This window comes from Haplochromis burtoni, unplaced genomic scaffold, assembly GCF_018398535.1.
Source record: "Haplochromis burtoni strain Fernald_Lab_line unplaced genomic scaffold, NCSU_Asbu1 Contig_766, whole genome shotgun sequence".
In the NCBI taxonomy this organism is placed as follows: domain Eukaryota; kingdom Metazoa; phylum Chordata; class Actinopteri; order Cichliformes; family Cichlidae; genus Haplochromis; species Haplochromis burtoni.
This window is the reverse complement of record NW_024583127.1, coordinates 57,666-70,990: the sequence shown is the minus strand read 5'-3', so window position 1 is coordinate 70,990 and position 13,325 is coordinate 57,666. Positions and strand designations below refer to the sequence as shown.

Sequence of the window (13,325 nt, the reverse complement as noted above, 5' to 3'; positions counted from 1 at the left end):
GTCGGCGTAACAGTGGAAGGCGATATTGTATTTTTCAAAGATTGTATTTGCTCCCTCTAGGTGCAATGAGAAAAGAATAGGGCCTAAAAATGACCCTTGAGGCACACCGCAACAGACTGGTGCAGAGGAAGAGGAGAAGGTGCCCAAGTTAACCGAAAAGGACCTGTCAGCGAGGTATGATTTAAACCAGTGGAGGGCAGTGCCTCTAATACCCACAGTGTGTTCAAGTCTTAATAATAAGATGTTATGGTCCACCATATCAAAAGCCGAAGAGAGGTCCAGTAAAACTAGGACCATAGAGCGTCCAGTATCAGTAATTACAAGAATATCATTAAGAACTCTAACCAACGCTGTTTCAGTGCAGTGGCTTAAAAGCAGATTGAAATTTCTCAGCAATATTGTTCGTGTCCAAGTACGCCTGGAGCTGGGAGAGAACTAGTCTCTCCAGGATCTTGGATAATAATGAGAGGTTAGAGATCGGTCTGTAGTTTGAAAGGTCTAGGAACAACAAGTAAGCCTGCAGTGTGAGAGCGAAGTGCTCTAATAGGGTGATATGGTACTAGTAGTTTAGAGATATTGTACAAATGGAAGAAAATATTTGTTTAATATGCACAATGAAGGACATATCCTGGTCAAAAATCAATCAATCAATCTTAGTAAGTTACACGTACATGTTGCGTGTTTACATCCTTTACATCCTTCCCTCTTTACATCTATATGAATTGTAATCATTATAGTGTGTTTTAACATGATATACTTTTGTATGAATATTTTAAACAGGTCACTTTTGAAAATGAGTCCTAGCGTCTCAGTTAGATTTATTTGTATAAATAAAGAGGAAATTCTGGGAAAATTTAAAAGGAACGTTTACAGGATACTGAAGGGAAATCTTTAAAAAACATACCTTTGATATAACAGCATTAAAAAACATATTTATGTTTGTTTTTGGAGAGTGGAGACGAGAAAGTCAATGATGAGGGGATGCAGCGCCTCCCATAACCAGGGGAGTACGGACACGCATACCCCTACTTGGTGGCGGACTAACTCTTCCCGTTCCTCCTCTCTGGAACACTGCAGCCACTTGCCGCATAGCGACTACACTGTTCGAATGATCTCCTGCTCTTGTGTCGCTGGGTCCGGCATGGTCGCGTCGTACTGTCACGATCTGAGGGGACAGACCGTGCGGTGGTGTGTGTGGTGGACCCAGGTGCGAACACAAGAGAGTAGACCGGAGTAAACTTAAACTGAAAGCGAGCCTTTATTGTGGCTGATGACAGGTCTCAACACAAAGCAGAAACACCGTGACTAAACTGAACCTAAACTAAACTGGGAAACAGATACTGATAAACTAAGGAGACTCAGAAAACCATGACGATGATTGTACAGACTGGCCGTGAGGACATGGAGGGTGGGAACACAGACGACGCGACACAGACTGTATGAAACACAGAGACTAAATACACATGAGGGATGATCAGGGGAAGTGGCCACACATGGGAGCACAGCTGACACACATGAACCTAACGACAGGACAGGAGAGGTGAAACTGAATACACTGACATTGAATACAGACTTTCAAAGTAAAACAGGAAACATGGAGATTAGACATGACATGAACTAAACATAACCACGCAGACATGACGCATGAACCAGGGAGACTTAGTACAGGGGGAGACAACAAGACTAAACAGCAATCTAGAAATTAACTAGGTGAACTAAGCTAAGGCACAAATAAATACAAAAGATACATAAACTCAAACACTGGGTCGCTCGACCCAGGACCATGACACAAAACAGTGAAGAAGGCGCAGCAGCGCCTCTTCTTTCTCAGGAGACTGAAAAGATTCGGCATGAGCCCCCGCATCCTCAGGACCTTCTATCGCTGTGCCATTGAGAGCATCCTCACTGGATGCATCACCACCTGGTATGGCAACAGCAGCACTTACAACCACAAAGCTCTCCAGAGAGTAGTGCGGTGTGGGGAAAGGATAACTGGAGGTGAGCTTCCCTCCCTCCAAGACATCTACAGGAAGCGGTGCCTGAGGAAAGCGGGGAGGATCATCAAGGACTCCAGTCACCCCAGCCATAAACTGTTCAGACTACTTCCATCAGGAAGGAGGTTCTGCAGCATCCGGTCCCGTACCAGCAGACTGAGAGACAGCTTCTTCCACCAGGCCATCAGACTGCTGAACACTTCATAGACACCTCAGCTTCACTACTGGAACTTTAACATTATGCACTCCATACTGTACAGTAATGCCACTGTTTTGCACATTTCCAACTGCCGACCTCTGTAGATTTAATTTAATTTATATGTATATATAGACACACACACACACTTAGATATACATATTTACTATACATATTCAGTAATGCGCATACATACTAGCCCCCATCCTTAAAACCTCCTCCCTCACAGAGAGAATTATGACCTTGTTTTCTGCTTGTCCATCATCTAAAAGAGTCTCTGTTTAACGTCTCCCATGAACTTACAATGGCCTCACTGTGGCAAGTGTGTGTGGTAGAGCATAAGGCCCATTTGTAGTTCACATGCATACAACTAAGTGAGAAAGTGATATTACTGTTACTAATGTGATATGATTAAAATATGTGAACAATACACAGGATAAAGAAATCTGCCACCACACGGGAAACATGGAATTGTTTTCCATTATTATGCCGATGACTCGAGGATTCATTAAAAAGATAAATGGTTTATCAGTAGACTCCCTGCTCAGGTGTCTTGATAAATTAAAGGCCTGGATGGCTTTGGGCTTTTTGCATTTTAATGAGCAGAAAACAGAAGTGACGGTTTTTGGTGGCTTTTCTGAGACCACGACTATGGATCTTGGTTCTTTGACACAGTTTGTTAAACCAATCATCACTAATCTGGGAATTAAAATGGAAAACATACATCAGTGTAAGTGGAGATATTAATTCAATGTTTACTTTGATGAAACATCAAGAAAGACATGAAGTTACTGTAAAAAGGTTTTGGACTTCACCATTTAACAACAGTCCACCCTGAACCACAGACAAGAACTGTAGTAAAATCAAATAATCCATATGAAACAAGCAAACGACATATCATTAGAATCAGTCTCAGTTATGTCATTAATTATGAAACAAAAAACATATTGGAGAATCAATAATCAAAGAAAAAAATCAAAGCATTAAAGGCATTTTATTACAATATGCTATTGATTTAAGTGATATTAATATATATTAAAAATTAAGTTAATGCTGTAATATTTGTAATTTAAAGGTCACAGAGAAAATAGAATGACTTATATGTAAACATTCAATTTCATTCAAGTCATAAAAATCTTTTTTTTTACTGAAAGAAAACCAAACTGTCTCTAATGACCAAAACTAAAGACGTTTTCCTGTCGCCTGTTTATTCATACATTTATGATAAATTGCCTTCTTTACTAATCAAACATATATTTATGAAAATAGTAATGGTTATAAATGAACATACTGTTACTTAACAACTCAGGGACATAAAACTCAGGGAATCCACACGTTCGGGAAGGCTAACTGTGTATTTATGCTTCAGCAGCAAACCTGTACCTTCCACTATAAACACTATAGTGTTGTAGTGAAACATTATAAATAATCCTGCGTCTACCTTACAATATACAGCACCTGTTGTTGTGAGTTGGTGCTGTATAAATAAAATTGAACTGAATCTCCCTGGAAATCTAACTACAGTGTTGTGGATGCATTCAATAACTATTGTGATCAGATCACTGCTGATTCCTCCTCCTGCATTTCTACATATTTCTTTCACCAAAGTTTTCAAATTTGCAGTCAGAAAATAACAACAGTCAATACAGGAACTCACAAATATAAAAATGAACGAATAAAAGCAAATTCATGGAGAGAGACTGGCAAAAGTTAGACGAGAGAGAAAATACAAAGAAATGGAAACTGTATTTGTATAGCACCTTACTAGTCCCTAAGGACCCGAAAGCGCTTTACACATCAAGTCCAATTATGTTAAATATGTACCAACATCTTATTTCTTTCTATCATGGCTGGTACAGTATATAAAACATCACATGTACATGTAGTACACACGTGTACTTAATTGAATTGGATTCAACTCAACTTTATTCATTTTCAGAAAATCACAACAACAGGCGCCTCAAAGTGCTTAATTTTGTAGGCTCTACAGTTATACAGAGAAGGCAGGAAACGGGTAATGACCTACGCCTGACTCATGTGACGGCACACATGGTTAATAGTGGGTTAAGAACCACCTCTTAAGGGACGACCCCCACTAGGGTTTAAATACCTGAGACTCTCCACCCATTCAGTCACTTCTTTCAAGCTCCTAACTATGAGAGAAACATGCTCTCTGTTTCTATAAACTTTGTATTTTCTTCTGTCTCCTTATTACGCTGATAGCAATGCCTGTCCAACGGTGAACATTTAGAAAATGTGTGATCTGCTGCACACAGCTTTCCTGCATGGAGCAACTTTTGTTCCTCACTGGTTCTAACAGGAGCTGTTGATTAGCGATAATTCATTAAAACACAGAAAAATTGTTTATCAGATTATTACAAATATCACTAAAATCATCTGCTGCGACGGGTTCAGGTGAGGGCAGGAACAGAAGTTAATTATAACTAACAAATAAATGCAGAGAGGTAAAAACAAACAAAAAAGTTGAGTGAAGAAGAAAAAACTCAATGCATCATGGGAATCCCGGCAGCCTACATCTATTGCAGCATAACTAAGGGAGGATTCAGGGTCACCTGGTCCAGCCCTAACTATATGCTTTAGCAAAAAGGAAAGTTTGAAGCCTAATCTTGAAAGTAGAGATAGTGTCTGTCTCCTGAATCCAAACTGGAAGCTGGTTCCACAGAAGAGGGGCCTGAAAACTGAAGGCTCTGCCTCCCATTCTACTTTTAAATTAATAATAATAATAATAATAATAATAATAATAATAATAAACTTTATTTATAAAGCACACTTAAAAACCAAGGGTATGCCAAGGTGCTTAACAAGTAACATAGAGAATAGAAGGAAGATAATAGAAATAGGACCAAAGCAAGTACTAAGTATGCAAGCAGGTAGCTGTCACTGATACATAGGAAAGCAACAGGTACAGAGCAAACAAGAAATTAAATGAGCATAAAAGTGCATAATATAAAATCATAAAAGAAATATTAACTAGAGGGAAAGGCAAGATTGAATAAGTGGGTTTTTAGTCGTGATTTGAACAGTGCAATGGAATCAGATGCGCGGAGGTCGAGAGGAAGGGTATTCCACAGTACCGGGGCAGCCAGAGCAAACGCACGGTCACCCCGGGACTTCAGCCGAGATCTGGGTTGGGTCAGAAGTAGTTGAGTGGCAGATCTGAGTGTTCTAGCAGGAGTATGTGGTTTGAGAAGTTCACTAAGATAACTTGGCGCTAATTTATTAATAGTTTTGAATGTAAGGAGTAATATTTTAAATTGAATACGGTACTTTATGGGCAGCCAATGCAAGCTAGCTAGGACAGGAGTAATATGGCAAAATTTCCTGGTACCAGTCAAGAGGCGGGCTGCTGCATTTTGGACTGTTTGCAGTCTAAGAAGAAGAGAAGAGGGAAGACCGTAGTACAAGGAGTTACAATAATCCAACCTGGAGGTCACAAAAGCGTGAATAAGCTTCTCCAGGTCCTCGTGCGGAACATAATGCCTAGCCTTAGAGATAAGGCGCAGTTGGTGGAAGCTAGATCTCACTACAGCAGACACTTGCTTATCGAGTTTGAGCGAGCTATCCAGCAGTGCACCCAAGTTACTGACATAGTCACAGGAAGAGCTAGCAAAGGAACCCAGGGCAGCACAGAGTTGGGCACGAGGGATTTTACTGTTGAACACCACAGTCTCAGTCGAGGGAATTACTCAGGAACCATTCTTTGACCTCCCGCATGCATTCTTGAAAGTAGTGCAGGGACACAGCAAGGTCGTCAGTAAGTTCAAAATAGATCTGTATGTCATCGGCGTAACAGTGGAAGGCGATATTGTATTTTTCAAAGATTGCGCCTAGAGGGAGCAAATACAATGAGAAGAGAATAGGGCCCAACACCGATCCTTGAGGCACACCACAACAGACCGGTAGCGGAGGAAGAGGAGAAGGTGCCTAAGTTAACTGAAAGGACCTTCAGCGAGGTATGATTTAAACCAGTCGAGGGCAGTGCCTCTAATACCCACAGTGTGCTCAAGTCTTAATAATAAAATGTTATGGTCCACCATATCAAAGGCCGAAGAGAGGTCCAGTAAAACTAGGACCATAGAGCGTCCAGTATCAGTGATTACAAGAATATCATTAAGAACTCTAACCAACGCTGTTTCAGTGCTATGCAATGGCTTAAAAGCAGATTGAAATTTCTCAGCAATATTGTTCGTGTCCAAGTACGCCTGGAGCTGGGAGAGAACTAGTCTCTCCAGGATCTTGGATAATAATGAGAGGTTAGAGATCGGTCTGTAGTTTGAAAGGTCTAGGAACAACAAGTAAGCCTGCAGTGTGAGAGCGAAGTGCTCTAATAGGGTGATATGGTACTAGTAGTTTAGAGATATTGTACAAATGGAAGAAAATATTTGTTTAATATGCACAATGAAGGACATATCCTGGTCAAAAATCAATCAATCAATCTTAGTAAGTTACACGTACATGTTGCGTGTTTACATCCTTTACATCCTTCCCTCTTTACATCTATATGAATTGTAATCATTATAGTGTGTTTTAACATGATATACTTTTGTATGAATATTTTAAACAGGTCACTTTTGAAAATGAGTCCTAGCGTCTCAGTTAGATTTATTTGTATAAATAAAGAGGAAATTCTGGGAAAATTTAAAAGGAACGTTTACAGGATACTGAAGGGAAATCTTTAAAAAACATACCTTTGATATAACAGCATTAAAAAACATATTTATGTTTGTTTTTGGAGAGTGGAGACGAGAAAGTCAATGATGAGGGGATGCAGCGCCTCCCATAACCAGGGGAATACGGACACGCATACCCCTACTTGGCGGACTAACTCTTCCCGTTCCTCCTCTCTGGAACACTGCAGCCACTTGCCGCATAGCGACTACACTGTTCGAATGATCTCCTGCTCTTGTGTCGCTGGGTCCGGCATGGTCGCGTCGTACTGTCACGATCTGAGGGGACAGACCGTGCGGTGGTGTGTGTGGTGGACCCAGGTGCGAACACAAGAGAGTAGACCGGAGTAAACTTAAACTGAAAGCGAGCCTTTATTGTGGCTGATGACAGGTCTCAACACAAAGCAGAAACACCGTGACTAAACTGAACCTAAACTAAACTGGGAAACAGATACTGATAAACTAAGGAGACTCAGAAAACCATGACGATGATTGTACAGACTGACCGGGAGGACATGGAGGGTGGGAACACAGACGACGCGACACAGACTGTATGAAACACAGAGACTAAATACACATGAGGGATGATCAGGGGAAGTGGCCACACATGGGAGCACAGCTGACACACATGAACCTAACGACAGGACAGGAGAGGTGAAACTGAATACACTGACATTGAATACAGACTTTCAAAGTAAAACAGGAAACATGGAGATTAGACATGACATGAACTAAACATAACCACGCAGACATGACGCATGAACCAGGGAGACTTAGTACAGGGGGAGACAACAAGACTAAACAGCAATCTAGAAATTAACTAGGTGAACTAAGCTAAGGCACAAATAAATACAAAAGATACATAAACTCAAACACTGGGTCGCTCGACCCAGGACCATGACACAAAACAGTGAAGAAGGCGCAGCAGCGCCTCTTCTTTCTCAGGAGACTGAAAAGATTCGGCATGAGCCCCCGCATCCTCAGGACCTTCTATCGCTGTGCCATTGAGAGCATCCTCACTGGATGCATCACCACCTGGTATGGCAACAGCACGCCTTACAACCACAAAGCTCTCCAGGAGTAGTGCGGTGCTCTGGAAGGATAACTGGAGGTGAGCTTCCCTCCCTCCAAGACATCTACAGGAAGCGCTGCCTGAGGAAAGCGGGGAGGATCATCAAGGACTCCAGTCACCCCAGCCATAAACTGTTCAGACTACTTCCATCAGGAAGGAGGTTCTGCAGCATCCGGTCCCGTACCAGCAGACTGAGAGACAGCTTCTTCCACCAGGCCATCAGACTGCTGAACACTTCATAGACACCTCAGCTTCACTACTGGAACTTTAACATTATGCACTCCAACTGTATAGTAAATGCCACTTGTTTTGCACATTTCAACTGCCATCGTATGATTTATATATTTATATTATATGTATATATAGACACACACACACTTAGATATACATATTTACTATACATATTCAGTAATGCGCATACATACTAGCCCCCATCCTTAAAACCTCCTCCCTCACAGAGAGAATTATGACCTTGTTTTCTGCTTGTCCATCATCTAAAACGGAAGTCTCCTACGTTTAACGTCTCCCATATACAATGGCCTCACTGCATGTGTGTGTAGAGCATAAGGCCCATTTGTAGTTCACATGCATACAACTAAGTGAGAAAGTGATATTACTATTACTAATGTGATATGATTAAAATATGTGAACAATACACAGGATAAAGAAATCTGCCACCACACGGGAAACATGGAATTGTTTTCCATTATTATGCCGATGACTCGAGGATTCATTAAAAAGATAAATGGTTTATCAGTAGACTCCCTGCTCAGGTGTCTTGATAAATTAAAGGCCTGGATGGCTTTGGGCTTTTTGCATTTTAATGAGCAGAAAACAGAAGTGACAGTTTTTGGTGGCTTTTCTGAGACCACGACTATGGATCTTGGTTCTTTGACACAGTTTGTTAAACCAATCATCACTAATCTGGGAATTAAAATGGAAAACATACATCAGTGTAAGTGGAGATATTAATTCAATGTTTACTTTGATGAAACATCAAGAAAGACATGAAGTTACTGTAAAAAGGTTTTGGACTTCACCATTTAACAACAGTCCACCCTGAACCACAGACAAGAACTGTAGTAAAATCAAATAATCCATATGAAACAAGCAAACGACATATCATTAAAATCAGTCTCAGTTATGTCATTAATTATGAAACAAAAACATATTGGAGAATCAATAATCAAAGCAAAAAATCAAAGCATTAAAGGCATTTTATTACAATATGCTATTGATTTAAGTGATATTAATATATATTAAAAATTAAGTTAATGCTGTAATATTTGTAATTTAAAGGTCACAGAGAAAATAGAATGACTTATATGTAAACATTCAATTTCATTCAAGTCATAAAAATCTTTTTTTTTACTGAAAGAAAACCAAACTGTCTCTAATGACCAAAACTAAAGACGTTTTCCTGTCGCCTGTTTATTCATACATTTATGATAAATTGCCTTCTTTACTAATCAAACATATATTTATGAAAATAGTAATGGTTATAAATGAACATACTGTTACTTAACAACTCAGGGACATAAAACTCAGGGAATCCACACGTTCTTTAATAATACAGTATATAATATTAGCCACAAAACAGCAGTTAGTGGGGATAGGTTAATTGGATAATCCAAATTGCCACTAGGTGTGAATGTGCGAGTGAATGTGAGTGTGAATGGTTGTCTGTCCCTGTGTGTTGGCCCTGCGACAGACTGGCGACCTGTCCAGGGTGTACCCCGCCTCTCGCCCTATGACAGCTGGGATTGGCTCCAGCACCCCCCGCGACCCTGAAAAGGATAAGCGGTAGCGAATGGATGGATGGATAATATTAGCCAGTCTGAGTACAGTCTTACTTGATACACATATACTGTGTTGTGATAACAGCTGTATTATACCACTGTCTTTTCATATTTAGACACAACTATAGTTACATGTCTCATTATTAAGTCTCTATTAACTAGCAGTCGAAGTATATTATGATCACACAAAACTGTATTACAGCTTTCTGCCATATTGTTTACTGTAATAATCAAATAACATGTCGATCCACTGTGATTTTTTATTGACTGTTTTTACTATTATAATTCATTTTTCCCCTTTTCGGATCATTTTGTGGCCTGGCTGCATCTGACGTCAGAGATTTGTGTTGAACTAATAAATTCTGCTGTGATTGTTCATTGTAATTGGTGACAGAAATAAATTACATAATTATGTGAAGAAGTGCTTGTATAATAACTTGTCTTTAGTGTTTTTGTAAGCTAACAAATGGAGTTCTGTAACATACCCTTATATTGTTCGATTGTTTTTTGTGTATTCATTGGAAATGAATACATGTATTTAGCTTTAGAAAATAATGAATGTCCAGAAGTGTTTTCTATGTGCTGCAAAATATGGGGAAGTAAACAGAACTTTAAAGAAGTACTGATTCATTTTTGTTTTGTTTTTACTGACATAAAATGAAGCATCTGAAACTGTTCGTTTCTTATCACATAACGCTGCAGGCTGATGCGTCATTGATCTTTTCTGATAAGATTTCTTGCATAAGCGTCACTAATTCTTTTTCATGTGTTTCCTGGAGTTCCTCTTTTTTATCCTCATCCTTCACTTTCTTCATTTCATTTTCCTGTTTTTCCAGTAATCTCTTGATCCTGTAATAACTGGAATTCCTTTTGATGACATGTTTCAGTAACTCATTCATTTCCTTCTGATATTCTTTCTTCTGATAAGCTAATTCCTCCACAAGTTTCTTTTGGGATTCATTGGCATTTTCAGCTGCCTTTCTGGCGTCCTCTTCATGTTTTTTCTTCATCTCCTCCAGGGTTTTCTTATGTTTCTCCTCCAGTTCTTTCTTCTCCTTTTCCTCCTGTTCTCTTCTGAGGTGATCCTCCTTAAGTTTGTTTTCATATATTTGCTTTTCTTGTTCGTACTTTTCTTCAAGCTCTTTGATTTTTTGCTCTTCCTCTCGTCTCGTCTCTTCTTCTTGTCGTTGTTTCTCCCACCATTCTTTCTGTTCTTTCTCCCACTCTTCTTGTTGTTTTCTCAGCTGTTCTCTGCTTTCTTCCAGCTTTCTGTCGACATTTGTCTTTTCCTCTTTTTCTGACTGAATTTGTTTATCCACAATTTCAATCTGTTTGTTAAAATTCTCCCGATATCTTTCTACTTCCTTTTTCTTATTGATTTCTTCTTCATTTCTAATTTGTTCTTCTTTTCTTCTTCTCTCTTGTTCGAACCTAATTTTCTCCTCCATTTCCTGGAGTTCTTTGGCTTTTTCTTGTCTCTCCTGTTCCATTTGTTTTCTCTCTTTTTCCATTGTTGTCCTTAATGGTTTCCATTTCTTGATTGTATTTTCTCTGAATCTCTTCTTCCTTCTTCTTTAGAATGCTCTCATTTCCTTCTCTGTATCGCGTACTTCAGCCTCTTGCAGCATCTCATTGGTGTAGAAGCTTCCTCCATTGTCTTTCACCATGGTGTCAATCTTTGCTATCAGCTCACTGACTTGTGTGCGGTTTTGTTTCTCAGAGTTATTGAACACATGGTATCTTCCTCCACAGTCAGAGATCAGCTTCTTAAAGGAACTGTGACATTTGTTCTTGATGTAATCATCAACAGACTCTCCCTGACGCTCCAGTTCATCACCTCTGGTTAAAAGAACAATAGGTGAACTTTTCTGAATCCTTCCTAAAGAATTTCTTGATGAGCTTCAGTGTCTCCTTCTCCTCTGCTGTGAATCTGCCGACCTGTATCACCACCAAGAAGACATGCGGTCCTGGAGCCAGGAGACTGACACATTTCACCATCTCCTCTTGAATTTCTTCATTGGACAAACTTGTGTCAAACAGACCAGGAGTGTCGACCACAACAACAGGACGACCGCTCACCTCACCGTGTACTTTCTGACATCGTTGTGTAACTGATATTTGACTTGATGCAGCTGTAAACTCGTCTCTTCCTAAAATGGTGTTTCCTGTAGAGCTCTTTCCACAGCCGGTCTTCCCAATCAGCACAATCCTGAGGCAGTCTGAGTCCTGTTCTCCACCTTCACCACCTAAAACATAAACATAAAGTTTTATATTCATTATTGTAGGTTGTTATATCAAGACTGTAGGATATCAGACTAAGAAAAATATTTGTGCTTACCAGTGATCATGTTCATCTTCAATTTCTTAGCTTCATCTTGTTGCCTCTTAATGATTTTCTCTTGTTGTAAGACTTTCTCCATTTGTGCATGTAGCAAGGTTATAGCTGTATAACAGTGTGGTTTGCCCATGCTCTTTTCAGACAGGCTCATTTTATCCACAGTCTGAAGCATGGTCTCCAAACTATCCCTCTGCTGTTTAGCCTTGATATTGAGAACCACATGTCTTTGTCTAAAAGTCTGAAGGAGCTTCTGGATGTCCTGGTTTTCCTTGAAAAAGTTAACGAACAGCTGGATCTGTAGGATCTGAGTCCACAGTGAACAGGATCATGGTGAAGTCATTGACTCGAGAGCTGAATGTGTATCCTGGATGGTCTCTAACTCTCCTTGTCTTCATCCGTGAGGGGAGCCACAGGTAGGACCAGGATGAAGGCATGGACCCTAGGATCAAGAGGGAGATACACTTGAATGATTCCTCCATCACTGCCTCCTGAGGTTTTCCATACAAGGCAGGCAGCTCCACCAGGGAAACCCAACGTCCACACACCTCTCCCTGATGTTTAACACACTCTGATGAGTTGGAGGCTGAATGAAGCTCAGTCTGACCTAAAATGGCCTTGGCTGCTGACGTCTTCCCTGCTCCTCTCCTCCCACACAGAACCAGGTTCAGACTGGACTTCAGATTGGGTTTAGCCTCTTCTTTTAACATAGATATTTTCCCCAGTTTTTACTCACTATCTCATTCATTTCTTCCATCAACTCTTGAGGTAGAATGGATGTCTTTCCTTGTCAAAATAACTGATATATTCCTGCCTGTGATCACAGTGTTTGATGAGTCTTCCACTGAGTCACTCTTTCTCTCATTATGTGTCAGGATGACCATGGAGTGCTTAAATGCATCTTGACCAAACACACTGAGGACCAAGTTCAGATTTTTTCTGTCCTCTTCAGAGAAATCAGAAGGTTTCACTAACAGCAGCAGAACATTTGGTCCAGGAGGACAGAGACTCACACAGCTCTTCATCACTTCTAACAATTTATCAACAGACAGACTGAAGATGTCAGGAGTTTTGACTACTGTTAACGGTTTCCCGTTCCACTCTCCAGAGGCATCGTGACATTGCCTTCTTTCAAGAACTTTAGACACAATGGATCTTTTCTTTCCAGTGATGATGTTTTCCAGGGCTGATTTCTTGTCATCATTTTTTCCAAACAGCATTATTCTGAGTTCATGTGCTGA

The 13,325-nt window shown here is 40.2% G+C and overlaps 2 protein-coding genes and 1 long non-coding RNA gene across 7 annotated transcripts in view; all 3 read right to left on the bottom strand.

The window, feature by feature from the left end:
- Nucleotides 1-9,680: 9,680 nt before the first annotated feature.
- On the bottom strand, nt 9,681-11,260 carry LOC121812730 (vicilin-like seed storage protein At2g18540). Its single transcript, XM_042215578.1, has one exon. The coding sequence runs from the start codon at nt 11,258-11,260 to the stop codon at nt 10,436-10,438; it is 825 nt and encodes a 274-aa protein (XP_042071512.1). The 3' UTR covers nt 9,681-10,435.
- A 63-nt stretch (nt 11,261-11,323) lies between these two features.
- On the bottom strand, nt 11,324-12,472 carry LOC121812729 (GTPase IMAP family member 5-like). Its single transcript, XM_042215577.1, is given in 3 exon segments — nt 11,324-11,605; nt 11,607-11,995; nt 12,088-12,472. Coding segments are annotated over 3 exon segments (843 nt in total). The 5' UTR covers nt 12,260-12,472.
- A 395-nt stretch (nt 12,473-12,867) lies between these two features.
- LOC102302430 overlaps nt 12,868-13,325 on the bottom strand; it is an 11,542-nt gene continuing 11,084 nt past the window's right edge. For all 5 annotated transcript variants that reach the window (XR_006053272.1, XR_006053273.1, XR_006053276.1 and 2 more), the window contains one exon: nt 12,868-13,321. This is a non-coding gene — a long non-coding RNA (uncharacterized LOC102302430). The remainder of the gene's footprint in view (nt 13,322-13,325) is intronic.